Source organism: Parasteatoda tepidariorum, chromosome 9 (genome assembly GCF_043381705.1).
Source record: "Parasteatoda tepidariorum isolate YZ-2023 chromosome 9, CAS_Ptep_4.0, whole genome shotgun sequence".
Classification (NCBI taxonomy): domain Eukaryota; kingdom Metazoa; phylum Arthropoda; class Arachnida; order Araneae; family Theridiidae; genus Parasteatoda; species Parasteatoda tepidariorum.
Window position 1 is genome coordinate 24,244,825 of NC_092212.1, and position 25,064 is coordinate 24,269,888.

General features: G+C 31.1%; 1 protein-coding gene across 1 annotated transcript in view; it reads right to left on the bottom strand.

The window, feature by feature from the left end:
- Window positions 1–25,064, bottom strand: part of LOC107438594 (MAM and LDL-receptor class A domain-containing protein 1) — a 184,169-nt gene that overhangs the window by 644 nt on the left and 158,461 nt on the right. Inside the window, exons 57-69 of the mRNA XM_071185593.1 lie at window positions 24,158–24,326; window positions 22,636–22,761; window positions 20,363–20,515; window positions 19,063–19,208; window positions 17,027–17,228; window positions 16,195–16,362; window positions 15,927–16,109; window positions 12,371–12,502; window positions 11,443–11,512; window positions 9,466–9,545; window positions 7,736–7,829; window positions 5,086–5,146; window positions 2,788–2,835 (exon numbers count right to left, since the gene is read on the bottom strand). Of these exons, the coding sequence (XP_071041694.1) occupies window positions 2,788–2,835; window positions 5,086–5,146; window positions 7,736–7,829; window positions 9,466–9,545; window positions 11,443–11,512; window positions 12,371–12,502; window positions 15,927–16,109; window positions 16,195–16,362; window positions 17,027–17,228; window positions 19,063–19,208; window positions 20,363–20,515; window positions 22,636–22,761; window positions 24,158–24,326 (1,632 nt within the window). The remainder of the gene's footprint in view (window positions 1–2,787; window positions 2,836–5,085; window positions 5,147–7,735; window positions 7,830–9,465; window positions 9,546–11,442; window positions 11,513–12,370; window positions 12,503–15,926; window positions 16,110–16,194; window positions 16,363–17,026; window positions 17,229–19,062; window positions 19,209–20,362; window positions 20,516–22,635; window positions 22,762–24,157; window positions 24,327–25,064) is intronic.

The following is a 25,064-nucleotide window of genomic DNA, read 5'->3' on the forward strand; positions in this document are numbered from 1 at the left end:
ATAAGAAGTCTAAATTATGATCGCTTTAGATATAAATATTAAATTTTACACGAAATCAGTAAGAGTTGTTGTATATTTTTTCGACGGAACTGCAAATAAATCGAACACAGACGGTAAGTTAACGATAACCTAACTATGAATGCCTAATATAATACTTCGTCTGTTATATCCGGCTTATGACGGACGTCACATGATGTCCCAGTTAAGAAGTGTATACGAAACACAGGAAAATATCATGATATTACATTTATTTATAATGAAAGGTAGAGTTTGTGTGTTTCTCTTCCGGAACCGTTTGCTATAGTATCCTGAAATTTAAATTGCAGGTGCAAAGAGCAATTTTAGCCCCCAATTTTTTTTTCATTTGTGACTGACCTGTGAGAAACAAGCATTCTCTTTAGCTACGCATTGTTGCAATTTAAACAACAAACGTTTTGTTTATTTTTTCTTATTTATTTATTTATTTTTCTTTCAAAGATAACAGTGATATTATGCTAGCATATAGCTCTACTTAAGAAAATGACGAATTTTACTGAGGCACGTTTTTTCAATTATTATTTATCTTTATTCTGTCTTGTACACACACAAGGAAAATCACCGTTGATGGCTTATCAGAGTAACGTTAACGAATTAGTATTTTGAAAATTATTTGACACCAGATGTTTATTCTTGCATTTAGTTAAATTTTTTAAACATGTTCTTATAAATATAAATAACACGCAATTTTTCTGTTGTTGAATAATTGTTTAATTATGGTAAATTATCATGGTAAAAAATATTATGTGTTGTTCGTGATTAAGAGGATCATTTAGATCCCGAATGATGATAAGATTTATTTCTCTCTCTCTTTTTGACGAATTAAATTGTGAAAATTTTCTTTCATAAAATTAACAAAACTGAAAAAATAGCGGGAAAGGCATCAAATAATAATACTCTTGCCGTTATGTACATTTATTTTTCTGAATGATGACGTACAATTAATTAATATTGGCCGATGGATTATTTGTAGTTTGTCTATCGAAAAAACTCCCTTCGCCATGAAGTCTAAGGCCATCTGTGGCTATGGAAACAAGAAATAGCGCATTTCAAAGAGGGGAGCCTCTCTAACCTCATATTCCCTTTTTCTAGCCCCGCCGACTCGATCAAAACCTATCTTAAATAATGATCCACATTTATTAATATGTAATACTTGAAATAGCTAAACCTCGTAACCATAATCACATCCATCACTCTAGACGAATGGCTAGGGGAGTTCTTTAGATAGACAAACTATACGATATTTTTTTTAAAATTCTGTATGAAGAACAGGTATTCAACTAGCACATAATAAACATGAAAAAAAGCTATATCTTCTTTTTTAAGGCAGTAGAGTTCAATGCATGTTATTAGAAACGTGTATAGGCAATAGAGTTGCGCATGCTATTAGATGCACGTTTTTGACTATTATGATAGGATGACTTCGATTGACGATCTTCCGGCGATCTAATGCATAAGTAGCCATACCGTAGCACAATGGAATAATTAAAAGTGGCTTTTCGGTTAGCTTAGATATTACGAGAAGCCATTGTTCCATTTCAACATTAGGTACTTCTATTGTATGTATATTTTTAGATCATTACTAATCCATAATTTTACCGATGAAGGCAACGGGTTTACATTAACCAGACTAAGGACAAAGGATTATAAGGGCATGAAAACTCATGCCGATAATACAAGATCATATTTCAGTGGATTCTTTACAGTAGATCCCCTCCCACGTAAATCCTTACTTTAATGATCTGGCCGATGAACTGGCCAAGGAGGGCTCTAATGATGCTATAGATAGTAGTGGCTTTCTAACATACAATGAAATCTATGCAAAAGTAAAGGCCGACAATAACAGGACTTGGAGGATTCCACCTAGTCATGATTGGTATCAACAAAATAGTTCTGGGGTTGCCCTGGAGCTAAAAGGTGATAGGAAACTACAGACAGCTATCACAAGACTAATCAGTGGTCATACCAGCGGACTAACATTTGTTCAGTGTCAAAAGACTTTCCCTGTATGCCTAACATGTAATGTGCACCAGGCTACACCTGATTATTTGCGGTCCTGTATGGGGCTAGAGAAGAATTTTATCTTGGAGGGACCGGCGATGGTATATGATTTTCTGTCGGTGAATGGTCTTCTAGACTTGGTCTAGCCTTGTTCTGGGCCAAGTGGAATAAGTAACAACGACAACAAAAACAGATCATATTTCAACTGCAAGAACTGTCCGGATTTCCAACCAACACAAAAACATATCTTTGAATGTCCAATTTTTACTGCAAATGTCTTAAAGATCGGTGTGCTGCTACTTAAGAAACCACTTCAGGAGATTTTTTATAGCTCCGAGGGGCCAGAACTGGCGGCTGCGGTCAACCGCTCCTTCAATGGCATCTAGAAAACAACCCTCCCCCATGAATATGACAGCAACAGGCCACGGATAAAAATGCATTTTATTTAAAAACAATTCTGCTTCAATATTTTTGCCAACATTACAGAAAATATCTTTAAAATTTTTAAGATTTCTTAATGGCCAATGAGTAACAATTCTTTAGAGAACCGGGAAAGTTACCTCGGTGTGAAAAGTAACCCCAGTTGACGGAGTTATCAGTACTGGAATTTTAAGGACAATTTGTATAGTTCCTAACTATTAAATAATATATGTTTTTTTTTTTCAAATAGGATACAGCGTTATTGTTTTGTAACTTATTTAAGCTGTTGAAAAAGAAAGAAAAACAAATATACTTGTATTGTAAACTTACTTCATAGTTTCGAATAGGCATATGTAAATTCAGTTCCCCAAACTTGTCCTGAAAAATATGTAAGCAAAGCCTATAGTTATTGAAATAATATTTATTTTATATTAAATACACATTAAGTCGTAACATATCAGACGGATAATTTTGAATTACTTAATTATGTCGGGGACCTTTTTACTTTGGACATAGGTCAAAAAGTGGAAAGTTCCTGTGATGCTAAAATTTTTTGACACAATTTTTAGGCATCGTCTCGCTTTAACTTTTCGAGTATTTAACGACAGGATTTAAAAAACCAATAAAACTTTAACCCGAAGTTTCTGGTGGCAATATTATGTTAGCAAAGCCTATAGTTATTGAAATATTTTTTTTTAAATATTAAATACTTACATTAAAGTAGTAACATATCAGTCGGATAATTTTTTATTCATTAATTCATTATTAATAAATTACTCCTGGGAGCTTTTTACTTTGGGCATAGCTCAAAAAATTGAAAGTTCCCGTGATTCTAAAATTTTTTAAAATAATTTTTAGGCATCGCCTCGTTTTAACTTTTCGAGTATTTAACGACAAGATTAAAAAACCCAATAAGCTTTTTATCCGAAATTTCAGGTGGCTATATTTTTTCTCATCTAAGAGCTTCAAAGAGTAATATTTAATTTTTTTTGAGTAACATAACCTTCAAAGACGTATAATAATTAAAAACTTCTTACGATGTGAGAACCATAATAGTAACTACTGCTAATTTTGAATTCTATTGTTACTTAAGCTATATGCAAAAAATATTCCCTGCTTATTCAAAATAACTTTCTGCTTTAAAAAATCTAGCACTTAAAACTTTTTTCATTTAGTTTTAAGACATTAGATTACATATCAATTATAATAAAAACTATTGGCTAATTCGGACTATTCGTTAATATCATATTAGAAAAATTATATTGGAATGAAAAGTAAAATGAAATATGTCGATCTATCTATAAATAAAGTTTTTTCCTTTTTCCTAGCAGATAACAAAAAAGTGAAATATCAAGCGTGTGAGGGAGTAAACACGTTTTATACTAAATTATATATTAATGCTAAATAATATTATATACAAACTTCTGAACTATATACATATATAATACTGATATGCTAATATTTAATATTTAATTAATGCTTAATAATTATAGTGGTAGTTACGCTACATATTAATTTTATTAATGCTGATTCAACAATAGCATTTTATTCATTGCTATTGTTATTCTTTCAAAAATGAGCAGCAGTCGTGCTGTTACGCCTTTTTTAAGTACAATAACAACCATAATAATGAAAAAGCATGCTCGAAGAGCAGAAGAAAGAGTTGATGACAGTTATGAAAAACGTAACATTGAAATTTTCTCTATGCGTTTTACAATGAATTGAATTTAAACTAAATTGTCATTAGAGCTGAAAAATAAGATTGCTACGTTCCTACCGCATGAGAACAGCTCGATAAAAAAAGGTCTGATAGTGGAGCCTTATCATTAGTTTAGTTAATAAGTTCTTAACTGATATTTTTGGAATTCCTTGATAAAAAGTAATTCAAGATATTATACACACAGGGTATCTACTAAATATTTAAGTGAGGAAAAAAATAGAATTTAAAAATCTCGTATTGAGACCAATAAGGAGAAGAAGAGATTAACAACAACAAAAACCTATTTCTATTATTCGGATGCTTAAATAACAGTTTACCTGCTTCAGTCTCTAAAAAACCGATTTTAGATTATTTTAATAATATATTGCTCTTACTAATAAGTAAGTAATTTGAAAACCTTTCTGCTCTATCTCATTCAAAAATTAACTTTTAACCGCTTTAATATGTGCAGTTTTTTTGTAAAAACATGCAGGATTGTAAAAACATGCAGGATGTTCCCTAGTTATCACTTTCAATATATATTTTTAAAGGTCCTTGTCCGAAAAATTCTACACATCAGATGACAAAAATATTTATGTACGAGAAACGCAAAAAGGCTATCAAAATCTCATGAATTACTAAAGAGGAAGTTGGAACCGAAAACATAACCTATAACATACTTTCAAACTTCATCCGCCTATTACATTCATGCTGTTGTCTCACGTCTTCTTCAATTGTATTTTCAGTTTTTCTAACGTTTTTGTTCTTTCTTAACTTAAATACAATTGTATGACCTCTAATGAGCATACACTTTTTAACTTTATATTAGTAGATACCTAAGGTATTTAAAAAATTATGTTCCGTCATGTATGTTAAGGAGTAAAAATGCATAATGAATATGCTTTGAGATGCATAATGAATATGCTTACAGTTTCTAGATCAAGTCCATAGACCGGGTTGTCTAAACCACGAGATAGTAGTGCTCGTTCTCTAAAGATAAAGAAAAACACATATATCAATATCAAATGGTACAATAAATTGAAATGATAATTTTGAAAGTAATTGTAGCATTCTTTTACAACATTATTGAATGCAAATCACTGTATTTTGCTGTAAAAGTTATTCCGTAATGACTACTTTTAACATATATATTTAAGATCCATCTCAGAAATGAAGTCTATGAAGTATACTCTTTAGGGAATGAGCATTTATATTAGATCCACGCTCTCAAAACCAGTAGAATCACTAGTAAAGAAGGCGGACAGAAACATATCCCGCTTTGGTAGAAGAAAACATTGACCTACAACATTCAAAACCAGTTTGTCTAATGAAGCTTGAGGGTGCTAATATTTACCTTTCAATTCCTCGTTGTTTCTAACCGCAATCAAACAGGTCCTTCAGCCCCACTTTTTCCAGTAGAGAGCTTTTTTTTTCTTCCTCTAATAAATATTAACTTGTAATTCGTAACGTGTACGCGTAGTTTGACTTCTTTTTGAAAAATATTCTAAAGATATATAGCTGGGATGTATAAAATGTTAGTGACTGCTTATACCGAAGTCTACGCTAAAAAGTTTGGTTTTCTTAATAAAAATGTTTGAAAGCATAAGTTTATCTATACCCAATTAATCATTATTTATTTTAGTATCACGCGAATTTTAAAATGTAACAGTAGCAAGACTTCAGATCCAATTATAAAGCCATAATTGTTTTGTTCAGGCATTTATCATTTCTTAGATAAATGCCTGAAACTTACAAATTTTTTCCTACAACTTTTAAACACGTGGTTCTTTTCAAAACGATATTTACGAGAAAATCTGCTCACTAAGACTGTAGAAGTTTGCTTGTAAGAAAATTCCTTCCAATAGAGTGCCTTAACAGCACCTAAACCGTAAGAACACTTTAATAACCTTCGAGTCTGGAAGCAGGGTCTTTCCAACATGTTCCAAGTGCATGAACAATCCAACTACTCCCGTTCACACCCTTGCTTGAATGAATCTAGAACTATAAGCCCTATCCTTGCAAGCGCGTTTGGTGCTTGATTTTGCCAAGGTTCACGAACTCATCCGTTTGATCTAGCTGGTGCTGAATCACGACGGTTTGGTAACAACAGCAATATGGTATATTAATTTATTTGCTTAACCCCGACCCGAGTATAGTTTATTAATATAATTCTCTGCTTGGCAACACGCAAAATGAGTAATTAAAAGAAGGTTTTAAAATGAGATAAAGTTCTAAGTGATTTAAAAACTGTAGTTATTACAAATAGAGCACATATTAAAAAGCAGACCTTATAATTGCATATTATATCTTATAATTAATTACATATTTAAAACATAACTTTCGATCTAATGAATTAATTTTAAGTGCTTACTAACATGCAATCTTAATGGTATGAGAAGAAGGATATACATTTATTAATTACTTAGAGACGATAGGTTAGGTTATGAAAGGTTACGAAAACATATTTTCACATTTTGGAAGTGGAATGGAAAAGAATAGTGATTTATAGGGGTTGAACCTTGGCGAACAAGGGTTGAACAAACACTTGCGAGCACTTTTATACTAACTTTATCTAGACAATATTTATTTTAGCAGCATATGTATTGGAAGATTTTACATGGCACGATTTGAAAGATCAGGCTTGAAACTATTTAGAAATTGTGTTATATTTACTCATGCAAAATGTGGAATTGTTAAAATAGGGAATAGGAAGTTATAAACCTTTTTTTAGGTACGAATATTGTTTGCTCTATTAACAAATCATTGTGTAGGATTGCAATACGTATATTAGAATGCTTTTTTAATTAAACTGGTACTGGAAAAAGAGTAAAAACTTCCTACATTCACTTAGGTCGATGCAATTTTACTTAGGTAAAAAAGTCACCATTCTTAAAAGCTTCAAGCAGGATCTTTCAAATTGCGTAAGAGTTTCCAAAACCTTTCGTTGCTGACTAAAAAATTGTTTACATTGAGTTAGTATAGAAATGTTTCGACATTTTTGTCCAATTCCTGTGAGATCTGTTTTGAATTATGAACAAATCTAGATTTCGTAAGTCAACAAGAGTCAGTAAATTATGTAGTTGTATAGTTATTAGATAATTTTATCTTATAAATTTTTTTTTGCTTCTAATTAGAATACGTGAATATCGTAGGTTGCTGTATCGACCAAAATTTTCTGTCCTAAGTATTTATCTGGATTGGCCAGAAATATTTTCTGGCAAAAGTACTATTGAAAAGTTTTAGTTTCATTTTATTCGAGGGAAACTGAAGGGAAGCAGCATTAGTTTGGATGTCATTGTTTTAAACGTTTTCATGAAAAGTGAGTTTCCTAGTTTATTTGAAACATTTGCTATTTAGACTAAATACTTATTTGGAAGAAATGCATGTTTTTTAAAAATATGCTATATTATTTTTATATAAAAGGCGAGCATTGATCATTTAAAGAGCACGAAGGAGAGAAATTTCTTTTAAATTGATGTTTTTAATATAATATAATACTAACAGAATACTACTTACTACCAACTAGACATTCTAAAAAGTCTCAGAATGTATACTTGAATCTTAAAAAAAGTTACTTACGTATTTGTATTTCTTCTGTACCAGATCACAAATACTATGAAAGTAAACAGAAGACATCCAAAAATTGAACCAAGGAGCCAGAAAATTCTGGAAGCTGTAAAATTTCAAAAAACTAATATAAATTAACTAACTTTGAACAATGAACTTTGGCACTTTTTTTACTTCCTTTATGAACTTACTTAATACGTGAGCAACGAAAAAATGTTATTCACTGAAATTGTATTTAGGGTAACATGTCTGCATAAATTATTAAAAAAAAATTCATTCGAATGTTAAAGTTTGATTTATTATTGTTAAAGCATGAATATCACACTTTGTTTGGAGATCATTATTATATTTGCCGGAAAACTTTTCCGGAATCCACAGTTCATACTGCAGCTTTATTTTGGGTGCCCCAAAAATATGATACTATTTAAAAATAAACAGAAGAAGAACGAGAGAAAATAGAAGTACCGCGTTCTGCCATCACCCCCTACATCAAAAAGTTTCCACAAGGGTCTTTTATAAGTAGTCCGCGCAGACTGCTTAAAAAGTGAACCAGTTGTGCGCATGNTCCAACTGTGTCCTGACGATCATCGAAGACGTGTTTGGAGACGCACAGGGCAGAGGGGGGATCCTGCCTTCCCTATTGCACTCCACACCGGCCCTCAACAAGGCATTATGGTCTGGGGTGCCATTTCCTTCGACAGTCGGATCCCTTTTGTCGTCATTAGAGGTACACTTACTGCACAGCGGTACGTCGACGACATCCCAAGACCTGTTCCTTTTGCAGACCCTGGGCTGGTTCTTCAGATGGACAATGCCAGACCACATACGGCCCATCGAGCCTGTCTGGGATATGATGGGAAGGCGATTGCATCTGGCACGGAATGTTGATAACCTCGCTCGACAATTGGATCTAATTTGGCAGGAAGTACCGCAAGAGGCTATTCGGGAGCTGTATCGGTCTATGCCACGCCGAGGTGGGTCAACACCTTATTGAACTTGTTACTGTAACTCTGCAATAAATTATTCAATTGTTCTGAGATTTTAATCATTTACTATTCTGTACATTGTCTTCCTATCCACCAATTTTCGTTTCAATAGGACAACTCCTTCCTGGTGTGTTGATTTTTTTGTTATAGAGTGTATTTCGAAATAAACAGAAGAAGAACGAGAGAAAATAGAAGTACCGCGTTCTGCTAAGGAAGAAAAATAATATTTACTAAATTTCAAAACAAGCTTATTTTGCAATCTGGTGTAAAAAATTTCTAAAATTTGAATGCTAATTTGTTTCATAAAAAAGTTTGTCAAAAAATAGAGATTCTCATTAAATGAATTTTGCCAAAATTAATTTAATTAATTTTGTCCCCAAACTACAACGCATTGTTGTCACAACGTACACTAGTGCCACGTTCTCTCCAGATGAAAATCAGCCTATTATCAGGATGAACAGTAAAATGGGACCCGTCGGAGAATGGAATATTGCGCCATTCATTTCTCCATGGCCTCTTCCCGGTCATGGAGAAAAGCTTACGCAAAATTATTTTATTTAATAAATCAAAATTAGCAAATTATTTAATTTAATAAAAGTCGAAAAAATTTAAATTGTAAAATGTACAATTTCTTACATGCTTTTAAAAATGTAAATTTTCTAAGGTAAAATACAAAAGTTTAGTGAAATCGGTCTAATTTTTCATGAGAAATTGAAATTAAAAAAAAAATCGAATAATTAAATCTGAAAAACTTACTATTATAACTTGGCTTGTCATCAGGTTTAATTTCAATTTTCATTTTTCCACATCTATTTTGAGCGTAACCTTCTTTGCATCTATAATAAAAAAGGAAACCAATAAAAATATCTAAATTTTGTAACTTTTATATTTTGTATTCACTTTTGAAGCCGTAATATTAGTTTTTACTGGAATTTTGTGCCAGATTCTAATTCAATATGATTCTACAGTTTCCATATACCATGATAATCCTTGAGAAATATTATGATTGCAATTTTTCCTCTTTGATAAATAACTTATTAACATTCTGAAACACACTTTTGTTTTATTTTAACCATTACAACTGTTAAATCATGTCTAAAGTTAATGAACCCTAATCAAACAATTTTAATTAAAGTTTAAAGTAATTTTAAAACTTTTTGGAACTTTTCAAAAAATTTTATAATTTAGAATGGTAATTTAATAATAAAAAAAAGGTTTAAAAATTAAAAATTATGTTCCATAAAACAAGTTTTAATGAATAAAACAAAAATTATTTCAAAAAAGCTAATAAATTAATAAATAAATCTGCCATTGGTGTAAATTGGTACTGGATTAAATTCGAAAATACGCTTTAATCTTTAATGGCAGCGTAATTTTGAAGAAAACTGTAAAACCTTTTAAATTACATGTTAGAAGATTTCTAAAATCTAGTTTAAAATAAACTAACTATCTCTAAACAAATAATAAATTTTTTGTGTATAGATTGAGAAATAAACTAATTCTGGTCATAAGAAACAGATTGTTCTAATCTTTTTGGAGTCTTACTCCAGTCCGGAAATATCACGAGTACGAGAAACAGAGGGCGAAATTTTATCCCCTCATTTTGACGGGAGCTAGAAGGAAGGGGTTAGAGGGCAAATCATTTTCATCGGCAATTCATTGTTCAAACTTAAATGAAGTTAAGGGGAGTCGGTAAAGCATACATCAATAATGCTAAAACTGACCTTTTTCGACGTACCTTTTGCTAAGAAACTGCTAAGGATATCTCTTTTTGAGGATATTCGAATTTATAACAGTTGTATGCTGTGATACTGCTTTAGCGTTAACAGAAATACTTTTTGAGTTATGAAAGATTTTTGATGAAACTTTATAAAAAATTAAAAGTTCTCAGTTTATAATTTAAAAAAAAAATTCTGCCAAAGATTTGTATTGACAGTTATCCCAGTGTAAACACGTATATGTAAATATTCTGTGAAAAAAAAACTGAAGCTATATCTTGTTTAGATGTTGAGAAAAGGTACATAGAAAAAGGTCTGTTTTAGCGTTATTGGTATATGCTCTAAAGACTCCCTTTAATACAACGTAGTAAAGCACAACTAACAACACATAAAACAGTTCTATTTGTCATTATTTTAGACATGTGAGACAGTTTTATGGAAAAACATAAAAACTAGGGTAAAATTTTTGTTTTCGTTTTTTAACAAATATTATATTCCTTCACATCACGTATTCCAAACGTTCAAACAGTTCTTTTGAACAAGCTACATTTTTTATGTAATTAAGTAATCCCTACTTCTTTGGTACGTAGAGAGTGGTTGGAAGAAGGCAATAATATATTTCTATTTATATAAGCGATGTATTAAAGGCGAATATTTTTTGTCATAAGAATTTAATAAACTAAACTAAAAAAGTTTATATACGAAACTAAAAACATCATTTTGAAAAACAACTGCAGTTTTTGGAACAAAACTAATTTTTGATTTGAAATCCCAACACATGAATTTGGTAAAATCAAGTACTTGTATAAATACAACAAAAAATTTGTTCCCCAGTGTAAATTTTTATGTTACGCACAAGGCAGTATTAATAACATAAACAATAATAATTAATAAAATCACAAATTGGAAAAAATCCGAAAAGTAGTTGTAATATTATTTGTGCTTTTCTAAATTCTTTCAATTCTATTTACAAGCAGCAAAAAATATTTTTGTCTAACTTAAATTTTACACTTACTTGCAAACTGGTATCTTTCCGTCCATCAAACTGCAATTGCCGCTGTTCAAGCAGAAAGTCTCAGGACAGACTAGGGGATATTAAAAAGATAAAACTCTACTATATGTTAAAAAAAAGTTGTTTTTAGCAAAATTAATTCAAGATTTTTTTATGGCCCAAAAATAAACATGAAATTTAATGCTATGAGAAAAAAAAAACTAAAGTAAAAAATTGAAGTATTTTGGCTAAAAACCACTTCTTTCAAGCAAAAAAATAATAAATACAAGATAAATANTTTTTTTGAGTGCTCCTCACACTATTGTATTAATATATTTTGCTTTGGCTTTATTGATACAATATCAGAAAGCACTCTGTTTTGCAGATATAATCGTGTGGGCTGAAGAAAATCTTTGATTATATCTTTTTTTCCGGTTTTTTAAATAAAATTTAATCTTTTTTATTTCTTTAAATTTTTTTATTTTTAATAAACTGTCGTTTGTTATTTTTTTACTTATTATTCCCCACCCCCTTTTTTTCATATGTCTATAATTTTTCTTTGTTTTATTCTTCATTTTGAACTTATATATATACACATATAAAACTTACTTGACAATATTTTTGTATTGAAAAATACATTTAACATTGTGAGAAAAAAATCTGGTCAAGGAGCTTTGCATTATATTAAAATTTTTTTTTTGAAATACTAAGACGAAAATTGCTTTTTATTTTTCCTGAATGACCGAAAATCATAGTTTTTTTGTTAAAAAGTATGACATTTAATATTATGCAATAAAATACGGTCGTAAAAAGTGTAAGTTATTTGTATAAAATTCCTGAAATCTGCGAAAAAAATTGTAAAAAAAAAAATGATTTCAATAAAGGCCTGTAAAATTTGTGAGATTTTCCGAGCTCTAATACATAGGTTACAACAGTAATTATGTGTGCATACCTCCACAAATGCTTTCATCTGAACCATCAGTGCAATCGTCGACTCCATTGCAAAGTTGTTCCCTTTCTATGCATGGAGGGAATGTTCGATCATGGCAGAAATAAAAGTTCTCACCGCATAGCTTAGCATATTCTGTAAAAATGCAAGAGTTTCATAAATGCCCGGTCACAACAATCAGTGTTTATTTGAAAAATACCTACACTATAGTATCCAAAAATTAAGCATACCTTTACACAAGGCATAAGTGTGCTTTACTTTTAGACATCAGTGTACGCAAAAATAGTGATATTTCATATTTGATATTATATATCACTGTTATACATTACAAACGTCATTACCTATGTAAATACATACATAAATGCAATCAGGATTACATCTGTATACCGTATCTGTATCAGATTGTATCTGTATTACCGTAATGATTATAGATTACATCTGTAAAAAAAGCCTAAGCCTTACTGAGAGGATATTTCATTCTGTTAACTATCACTTTAAAAAAACACTCTGTTTTATTTTCCAATCAAATTTAATTTACATTATTAATATATTGAATTGTTCATGACAGAGTGAACTATTTAATTCCTTCAAACTAAATCCTATTAAAAAGATACTTTTGATACCACATTTTTAATTTAAAAAAAAAATCTTTTTCAAAGGACGCTAGCCAAACTTAAGTTAAATTGATAAAAATCAATACTAAGTTTTTTTTAATGTTTTTTCACTCTTATATACTTTGTTACAAAAAAATTCGTTCGCAATTTTTCATTTGAGTGAAATGCTTTATCATTCATAAGGGATTTTGGAAATGTAGTGATAAATCCCAATAAGTCTTTTCCCCCCATCTAAAGAAAATTGAGGGTCGTGAGTTCAATTCTGGTTGCCGACTAAACAACCGGCGTGAATCTATATTACAACCGTCGTTGAACAGCAGACCCGATTTTTTGGGTTTACAGCTATTAATGTTCAACTACGTAGCCTTGTAATTTTGAACCCAATCCAGAGGACAAAGAAACTCCTGGATCAAGTATTGGGAAAATTTGCCTTTGTGGAGGACGTTTTGATGGAACTAACCCGCAATTGCGCTTCATGGAGAGGAAGACCACGAGAACCTCTCACGGTTAGCCTAACGACAGGGGGACTCTAACCCATAATCCGTTTACCACTGAGGATATTTCACGTCAGCACTGTGGTCGGTGCAAGCTGGATGTGGAATTCGTATCTACTGGGATTCGAACCCGGTTCACCTCATTGGAAGGCGAACGCTCAATCCCCTGAGTCATCGTGGCTCGGCGTATATCTACAGCAAGATGCACGTTAAATTTGTCGTGGTTGAAAGTCCTATTATTGGTTGTAACATAGAAGTTTGGTAAGAAGGGTAACAGCTCAGGTGCTACCCACATCGTCTGATGAAGGTCAAAATTATGTGGCATTCCTATCATGGCCGTTAAAAGATAAAGCTCTAAAAATGGTGAAAAGAGCTTGGCCGTGGGTGGGTGATCGGTTTCTAGAAAGCCTTAGTTTCTTTTACATCTATATGTTTCTTACCACTGTGTCCAGATAGGTATTTAATAAGTTTCTATTGCTTACATTAAAAAGTGGCGTTCTTCACCAAAACCACTCTAAAAAATTGCTCCCCAAAAGAAATTGAAAATGTTGTTTATCACGATATTGTCCCATACCTTCATATAATTCAATAATTTCTGCTATGAGAGAGACTATTATCTAAACTTATTTAATAAATATAATTTTCTGTCCTAAGAATTTTTTTCTGTTGCAATTCAGGAATTTCCACTTAATAGTATTGCCAATCAATATAGTAAACTATAGAGTAAGACAAGCAAAATAATTCAATTAATAAAATTTCCAATAATTGTTTAAATGTAGTTATTATTTTGAACTCGAAGAAATGCATTGGTAAAAAAAATCTATGAAAAGCAATGTTTAATACAAATTGGCAAACAAGAATAATTCATACAGTTTAATATATTTTCTTTACTTCAATTAAAAAAATTGATATTTAATATATTTTAAAAAACTAAATTAAAATGCATATTTTTTATATTGTCATTCAATAACTGTTATATTAATATTAAATTTGTATTACTTTAATTTAAATATGTACATTAAATATTCTTGATAGATAAATTAAAAAAATATAATTTTAGATTGAAAAAATATTTGAACATTTTCATTAAAGTCTAGAAAGATAAATGCATTTTTTAAAAATCTAAAGCAAAAATTTTACATTTTTAAAGGACACATTAACCCGTTTTGTCCCGAATTTATATATTGAAATATTACAAAAAGTGGTTTTATGGAATAAGTGGTATAATGTATTATCGAAATTAATTGGTTTTTCTACTGATAGGGCATTCAAAAAGTCATTGATAAAACAAAAAAAAAACTTGTTCCTTATAATTCTAGATCTAATCAGAAATAACTAAATCATTGTGGTATCTTTTATCTATATTTTTACCAGCTTCTTTTTACAACCTTTAATTTTTATAAGTTTAAATTATTAATTTAGTGGTATTAAGTATAGTAATTTTTAGTTTTTTATAAATTATGTAAAAATAACCACCTAATTCCGAAGAGTGGATTTTTAAAAATAGCTGATATTATTGCGAAGATAAATGTTGAAATTTAGGAAATCAGAATTCTTCTGATCATATCACAATTATTGAAATAGAAATTGTTTTTGATTAGTTACCAATAAAATTGATAAGAACCTTGGAACAGGAGCTTAGGTATACATTTTATTACCTTCTTAACTACACTGAGAAATAATTTTTTTCCTGTTGCATGAGATTTTTTTATCAGATTGTACATATATTTTTTGTATCGATGACATCAAGTCTGAAATTGGTTTCTCTTTTCAAGCTACAGTTTTATGCAATTTATATTGCTTTAAGTTAAAATCACACGTTTTTGTCTTTAGTGTTATTTTCAAAGATGTAGACAACTTAAGTGTACTCCTATACGTTCTTTATAAACTTGCACATTCAGACATAAAAAATATAAACTAAAGCAGCAAAAATTGCAGTTTTTGGAGAAAAAGTAATTTCAGATTTGAAATTCCGCACCCGAATTAGGTTACATCAAGTACTTGTGTAAATGAAACAAAAATATCGTTCCCCAGTGTCATCTTTCAACTGTACTTTGTCCCGCAGTGGACTGATCGTTAAGACACGATTCCCAGCAGATCACCGAAGTCAAGCATCATTGGCTGCCGCCAGTGTGCGGGTGGGTGACCAATAGAATCAGTCTGCGTAGGGACCGAGGGTATGCGGTATTGATCCTCATTAAACTGTTCGACTCCGCGTGCAGATCGTCGGGCTACCGAAGCGGGGGTGCTATCCCCTCTGCAGATGATCAAAATTGTGATGGCAAGTCTTCGGATCATTCTCAGGGATGCTTCCCAGACCGTCGCCAATAGCCCATTGCGCAGCTCTAGTGCGACGTAAATGAACTACAACAACTTCAACTGTATTTACCACAACTACATTTTCAACCGTACTGTTTCAACTTTACCAGAAAGAAAGTTATTTTTACTGACCACATCCGTATAATTCATCCGATCCGTCGGAACAATCTCTTACGCCATCACACACCAAGAGAGCAGGGATGCATCGCTGATCACTATCACATTGTCTCTGACCATGAGGACAATCTTTTCGCGGCAAGACACTTGGGTGAGGATCCTCGGTTGTCCACGCGACAGTACTTATTTCTTTAGGAGCTGAAAGAAAAATATTTTTTTTTAAGATTATCATTGGAACGCTGGTAAATGCGTATTATAAAAATAATTCAGGCATGCTACTTACATAGTGTGGAGGCACAGGTGCTATCGCAGTCCAATTCGTCACTCCCATCTTCACATTCTGGAGCACAATCACAGACGTAACTTTCTGGAATGCACTGAAAACCACTCTTGCACCGGAATTCATCTTCCTTGCACACGATGGAAGGGCCTGTTGGTACAATCGCCTCTCCTACAAATAAACAATTATGGTAAGTACTAAATAGTTGTTGTAGAAACTTCAAACCAGATACTTAATTTTTTTTCTTCTTCCAAATCCCATATTTTGTAGAATGAAAATTTAGATTTAGAGAGTGGGTTGGTGGGTATTAGTTTCCGTTAATGTCTAAATAAATATATATTTCTCTTACACGGCAATAAAAAAACAACAACTTCTTGTTCCTTTTCCGCGTTGAGAATCAAAAACTGAAATATCAAGAAAGTGACCAGTCATAAGCATGAATACTTAAAAGTAAATTTTAACGCACTTCTGAATGAAAATTCTTTACTCGTGAGAGTAACGAAAACGTGGGGCAAAGCAAGAAATGAGAGTTTAAAGTAAGTTTATTAATATTTTGAGTTCTACTTCAGTTTTAATGATGCTTCATAATTACCGCAGCCAGCTATGCTCTTTCATTTTCCATTCTTTTCCTTGGTTTTTATTCATTATAAGAGTTCATATTGGAATAAAACGTAGTGAGTTTATCGAATAATAGTTAAAATGTTTTGACCTCAAATACTGAAATTTATAATTTTATGCGCATAAATTAGTAATGTATATAAATTGAACTAAATATTTATAAATGAAAGGTTTCAGACGACGTATTGGAATCCAAGTTTTGGTTTCATAGTTTTACCTCCTTCTTCGCATCCATGCGTAAACTTGACTTCATCGATTGCAATGTCCGTCTTATTATCGCCACCTCTCGTTGCAATAAAAGAAACCCTGTAAGGCTGATCACTTCCAACCCTTACATGTGCGTACAACCATCTAACCTCTTGCGGTCCTTTCCTTATCCACAAAGGGAATACTTGCCCCTTTTCACCTTCACTACGAACCTAAGAATAAAATTTAACAAGAATATCAACAAGAAATCAGAAAATTGGCACTGCAGTGTAATAAATAACAATACAATAATAATAATAATAATACATATTGAAGAAAGCTGTTATTTTAAGTTTGAAATAGTCATGTTTTACATGATTACTTTATACTCTCTCCTTCCCAAATCAGTAACTATATTTTTGTCGAAATTTTGTCCCAAATTAGTAGTTACATTTCTAGTAGGTAAAATCATAAATAACTTCCAGTTACGTAGATCGACACGAGTAAAATTATGCAACTAATGATAACTTTGTTAATGCTATCCAATCTTTGTTCGACTCGATGCCCAGGAGAATAACTGCTGTTATTGCTGCCAGGGGAGGATGCTCTGGGTACTGATTCCTCAGGATCTATACATACAAATATCCTGAAAATTTAATCACTTGTTCTTCCAACTATAACGTATGTGCCCAATAAATATCATTCTGTTATTTGCATTCCTTCCTGGTGTAGCAATTTTAATGGCCAGTAGAGTAATTTAGTACTGATTTAAGGAGGAAATACACGGTAAGTGAATGTTGCTGATTGATAGTATAGCACCTCATAATATTTGAAAAACGTTCAAGCAAAATCATAAAATCACCAGTATTGACAATCATTAAAAATATTCAAACGTCGCAACTAATTTGGAACACAGCGAATATCAAAAATAGAAATAAAATACCTAAATTTATATTGAAGTATTTCATGATTATGATATACAGGAGTTGTACAATATAATCTGAGTATTGCTATACTAATTATACAGAAACAGCATTCCTTTTAGCTGAAAACTTTTGGAAAATTCTATTGCAAAAGTTCATCACCTTTTTTAAAACATGTGCAGTTAAGAGAAAAACTGTTTCATTAGAGTTAGTATAGGGTGTTAGCATAGGTTAAAATGTTTAAACTTTGAATCACAATTCAGATAATTCTAGAGCAATTAACTTTTAATATGCTGACAATTTAAAATTTGCATCGTGCATTCTATCGGTAGAAATCCTTCAGCACGGCATTGAGAGTGGCAGATTTTCACAGAATCTGCAGATTACAATTTTATCTTTGAATTAGAAGAAAAAAATTGATAGAGGAGAAGCAGAAAAATCCTCTTTAAAATTCCTAAACTTAACTATTTGTCTTAGTTCTTTAAAAAAAAATTGCAAATTGGCGAACATACAAGCTAAAGAGCAATGTTGACTTTTAAAAATTCCAATTTAATTTCTTTAATTCAGTTCACTTTTGAAAAATAACGAATTTAAAAACCGAGAAAAATTTAAAATATGATATTTTTATATTCCGAAAAATCTAGTTCCTTGATTCTAGAGATTAATTGAATTCTTCATATTTTCATTATTCCATTCATTTTAAAATGTATAAATATGTTGATAAAATTTTTATCAATTTCATAATTACAAATTATACTATGCATGTTAGATTAATCTTAAATTTTATAATGGACTCTATGTGGCAGGTTACAGACAAATCAGAATCTATGACGATATGTTACAGATTGACTCTGTTAATTCTGCTACCTGGTAAATTCATAATTCTAATTTAGATTTTTTTTTGCGTCTCATATCATATCATATTTACATTTATAATTGCAGCTAATGTAATAACGGGCAGTTATTTTTATGATTCAGAAATTTAAATAGTACAATTTATAAGCCAGCTGTACATAATTTTTAATAGATGTGAATTTTGTGAATCGGGATAGTTCGAATACATTTTAATTACATTTCCTCTAATTGTTTCATTTCTAAGTTTTCTTTTGCATTTTCATATGGAATAAAATTGTTATATATTAACCTCTAGTGCTCCTAAACTGGAAGACCCTTTCATATAATACCAGAACCGAAGGTGACACTTTCCTTCACTGGCATTGAATAAAGGAGTCACCACACCAGCTCTTTCACCTTCAACTTGCTTCGAACTGTCAATATATAGGAAATAACCTAAAAAATAAATACACACAGCATAAATACCTAACTATAGGAAGAACTGGAACAACCGACATTTTACCCTATTCGAGATATTTTAAGATATTATTAATAATAATACACACAATGTAACATAATAATACAAAATAATATTGCAATACAAAATAAATAATACAAAATAATATACAAAATAATAACAAAATAATACAAAATATAATAAATAATAATAATATATATAATGCCAAAATTTATATAATAATAACATAATATATAAATTTTGCCATAAAATATATAACAAAATAATTTAAAAGCACAAAAAATTTTATATTTTACAGTTCAAAATTTTTCGACTATTATTAAACAAAATAATAAATGTTTACTAAAAGTTATTTTTTTGCATGGCATTATCTTTGGATAAACGAATTTTATAATTGCATGAAGCCGGCCAGGCGGCCAAGTGGTTAGCGTGCCTGACTGCGAAGCCAATGGCTGCGGGTTCGAATCCCTGTCTGGGCATGGATGTTTTTCTCTCTGTGTGTTGTCTTCTGATGTGTGAGTGTGTGAATGTGGCCCACCCTATGAACGGGTATTGGTGGCAGTGTGGCGTGGGTAATGTTGCTCGCCTCCGTGACTTTGGTTCACAGGTGCCCACTGGGTAGCGATAAATGAGCAACACTACCGGCATCTTCTAAGGCGAAGAACGAAAATTCAGTGTCTGCCGTTATTTAAAAAAAAATAATAATTGCATGAATTTTATAATTTGCTTAAAAATTTCTTGAGATATGGCGAAATATGTAAAAAATAACACTAAGGGGTCCAAACTTTGGTCCGCTATCCAGACTGTATGTGGACCATACTTCCCAGATTGCGGTTACCCCCTATATTTTGGAGAACAAAAACCCGAATCCGTCCTGAAAAAAGTATGTTTATTCATAGAAAGTACGTTTTTGTGTTTGATTTCGTAACTTAAAGTATTATATGCACTAATTAATTAGCATACTTGGCATCACCTCTTCGAATGATTAAAATTGAGTCCTAGAACTTAAAAATCTGATTGTTACATCAAAAGTTATTCATCGTACTCCGTTTATTTTTTTGCTCACGGTACAGAGCATGTTAGTTCCAAACAACGCCTTTATATAATATTATATAACTGTGATGCTTCTTACCTTCCTGCCTAGGATTATGATTTCTTCTCGGTCCAGTTTCAGTACTTCGTCCATCTTTTGCCCTTGACCATTCAAAATCAAGATCTTTTGATTCCCAGTTGCAGTTTTCTTTCCAATTTTCTGAATCAAAATCACAGTCTCCGTATCTTTTAGCTGAAAACAATTTAAGCATAAATATAATCCAACATTTGCAGGAAAAGAAATTATGAGTCAAGTAATAGAACAAAATGCTTTTGCTGCAAGTTTGCTATAATTAGAATATTATTTTAACTCAATTTTTTATGGTCCTGATTTTTTTTGTCTTTGACATAACACAAATTATTCTCGATTTATAGACTTACACTGACCCTAACTAACACGACTTGATCTTTTATGGCTCGAAAAAGTTAACCGAAATGAAGCAGACCAAAGAATTGAAAATAGCCTCCACACGGTTTCTTATAGGTAGTCCGATCAGACCACTATGAAAAATAAACCAGTTTATGAGAGACTCATTTAATACAAAATCTAATAAAAATACGAAAGTGGTAGCAAATATATGTCTAAAAATTTGTTTAATTTATGAATATGTTTGGTTTGTCTTATTCACTTGTTAACCACCACAGATTCAATTCTCAAACATATATGATAAATTTCTTTTAATCACTTTTAAAATAGAAATTGGGTTCATGTGCGCAACTGGTTCACTTTTAAAATAGTCTGCGCATACTATTTCTAAATAACCGTGTGGAGGCTTTCTGATGTAGGAGGTGATGATATAGCTCAATTCCAAATTTCTGCGCAATAAAGTCGAGTATTTTCAAAGAATGAGTAAGCTTGTTTTATGTCCGTATCTCATGCATTTTTAGCCTCAAAACTGCACCGTCTTGCAGTGGAATTCAGAAATGAAGGGAATTAAGTAGATGAAGTCATTCAAGTTCATCCTAATCATATCAAAGCTGCCAAGTTTTGAGTGAGCTTTGTGATTATTATTTTCTCATTCATGATTACACTGGGGAATATTTTTTTGTTGTTTGTTTGAGATATTTTAACAGATACCTTTTACATCGCTTAATTTTGATATGCTATCGGTTTTTCTCTGAAAGCTACAGTTTTATTTAATGCAATTTAATAATACAGTCTGTACCAGATTTTTTTAAAAATTCACTGGAGTGACTGCTAAGTGATCCCAATTCTCTGTTACATAGGTCGTGGTAGGAATAAGGAGATAATAAAATTACTCAGTTTATGATTTGATAAGTTAAGGTCATATGTTTTTTGTCTTATTTTCAAAGGGACACACAAGTTAATATATATGTTTATAAAACTATGCGTTGTTTTTAAACTTGTATGTTCAGAAACAAAATAAAATAAACTGAAAATACCATTTTGAAAAAAAAAACTCTTTAGCTTTTGGAACAAAAGTAATTTTAAATTTGAAATCTCCACATAGGTAATCTGAAGTATTTGTATAAATGAAAAAAAAATTGTCCCTACTGTTATCACTTATATTCGTGAGGAAATTTTTTTATTATCATTTGTTGTTAGAAATCAGGAAGAAATAGAAAACTTAAAATTTCCCATTTGTTGTTAGAAATCAGGAAGAAATAGAGAACTTAAAATTTCCTCTTAAATTTTTTTTAATCATTTGTTGTTAGAAATCAGGAAGAAATAGAAAACTTAAAATTTCCTCTTAAATTTTTTTTAATCATTTGTTGTTAGAAATCAGGAAGAAATAGAAAAATTGAAATTTCCTCTTAACCTGGAATATAAATTTAATCTTATTAGTGATGGGGAGGGAAATCTAATAATAATGAAGAGAGATGTACCGTTGATGTTTGGAATTTCAAAAAAGTTCTACGACGTTAATAAGAGATAGTGAAAATATCCTTATGTGATACAAATATGCAAACATGCGTTAAAAAAACGACAACTGCTTATAACTTAAAGTCGAAAACTAAAACTAACAGTAAAATGGAACTTTGGGTAGAGTTGAATCATATCAGATTATAATTATCGGGAATTGCTGTAAACATGTATGTACGTATTTATGGGTATTGATTTTATTGGTTCGATATAAATATAGTCATCAGAAATTGCAGTAAGTATGTATGTACGTATATATATGTGCGTATATATATATGTATGTTTCTTATGCAAGTACGAAAGTATACATGTACGTACATAAGTATGCATGTAAGTATAAGTAAAATAAATAAATAAATGAAACAAAAAACTGATACTCTTTTTTTATTAACTGTGAATATCACTTTAAAATAATGCAATTTACTTACTACAGTTGTATTCATCTGATTTGTCTGCGCAGTCATATTTTCCATCACAGTGTGTCCATACTTTAATACATTTCAACTCATCTAAACACATCCATTCATCACTCGAGCAGTGCATAGGTGGAAAAACTGAAGTTAAAAAATTATTTTAATCAATCATTTTCAGTCAGTTACAAAACTAAATAAATGACAATTAAAAGAAATGAAAACTTCGGTTTCTAACACTTGTTTCATTTTTCTATGTGGGTATTTTGATTAATATCGCAGAAATAATACTTGTTTTTATAAGTTTTCCTTTTTACGCATTTAAAAAAAAAAAAAAAAAAAACTGGAACCTTTTCTCTCATGATGTTGTAATTTTTGATCAAAACTATATAAAATTTTGTTCATTGACCTGAGATAAATTATTTAAAAATCATCATAATTTGTTATACTAATATAATACCTCTTTGTAACAAAAAGTATTTAGATCTTATGCCTTTCAGTTGAGTTCGAGTAACGGTTTGGGACTCACAGTCAAAATTTATGATAATCGTAATCGACAAGTGGACTGTAAAACGAGCTGTCCAATAAAAGCAATAATTTATTGAAGGGGATTAAAATAAGCAGTTTTTCAACAATATCTTTTTATTTTCTCATTGAAAGTGAATGCGAGAAATGTTTTATCTTTAAAAATGAATAATTTACAATGCAAATCTTAGTGATAGTTACGATTTAATTATTAAAGAGATTTCATTTTTAAACCCACGTGGCAGTCCTGTATTTTATCCAGAACGATATCATTAGCTACCATAGTGCGTGATCCACCCATGAATTGGCATTTTATTTTATAAACGTCGTTGAAAGGCCGACCCAATTTTTTGGGTTAACGACTACTAATGTTCAACTCCGTAGCCTTGTAATTTAGAATCCAACCCAGAAGACATGGGAACTCCTGGATCAAGTATAGTGAGAAATTTTGCCTTCATGCAAGAATTTTTTTTTGATGGAACTAACTAGCATTTGCGTTACACGAGAGGAAGACCACAAGAACCTCCCACAGTAGGCCTGACGGCAATAGGACTCTGACCCATGATCGTCTACAACTAAAGATATTTCACGTCAGCACTGTGGTTGGTACAAGGGGAATTCGATGCGGAATTCGTATCAACCAACTAACCCTCGGATTCGAACCCGATTCACTTCATTGGTAGGCGAACCCTCTATCCCATGTGCCATCACGGCTCTAGAATGGGGCTAGCCGAAGGAATTGCCCTGTCAAGTGCTTAGATTTAAACCCTATCGAGAATTCCTAGGATGATATGAATCGCTGAATTAAGGAGTATCTAATAACTGTCTATATCCCGGAATTGTCTTTTTTAAGACACAAGCCATCACGCTAGGGGAAAGCATGAATTGGACGATTGAGGCAAATATTGTCTCTTATGGAAACATCTACCTATTATTGAATCTGAATAAATTTTGCTTTTCTTATGATATCCAAACACTTAGAAGATTGACTGTGATATCATTAAATATTACTTACGAGATTCACACGCATAGAAAAATAAATCATCTATAGCTAAGCTGTTAAAATGAGTTTCTCCTAAAGTGCACTGAACAATAACACTGAATTCTTCCTGGTTCTTTATCTCAACAACCGCATTTTCCCATTCTTCGTCTGTTTCTTCTCCTGTTTCCCAAAGTGTTTCATACTAGATAAATTACATAGAACGTTAGAATAAATTATCGCATTTTTTTGTAATTTCAGAGAAAAATGTTTAGAACATCACGTTTTAATGAAAAAGTGAAAAATAATAACTATCATGATCTTAGGCCTCTAGTTCTTCGTTTTAGTTTACATCATTATTAAGCTATTATATTATTTAACATTTACATACTGCACTATTTTCACACTTTCATTACAATATAACGAAAATCGGGCCTTGGGGCGAACATTCAAATACAACATTCAGAAATTGAATGTATTTTGATAAAAACATGAAATTAAGTGGGCTATTTTAAATATAACCTCTAGTAGCCATATTTTAGAAACCACTTTATTTTATGGACTCCATGTGTTATATAAAAACAATACATAATGATAATATAATCTCTATAAGCAAAGCCGATTATAACAGCATAACAGCCTATTACGCAGACTATACCGGTATTATTATTAAATCCAGAAACCCAAATCATGCTCTTCAAAAACTACAAGACCATATAGACGAAATAGAAGACTGGTGCTTAAAATGGAAAACTGCAGTAAATGCTGGAAAATCACAAATATTAATTATACAAAAAAGAAGAATTAAAATACTTCCACAACTTCAACCAAAAATGTTCAACATACCAATACCAATAGTTAAAAAAGCAAATTATCTTGGCCTTATAATCAATAGCAAACTCACCTGGAATGATCACATCAAAAGCACAATATTAATCCAAAA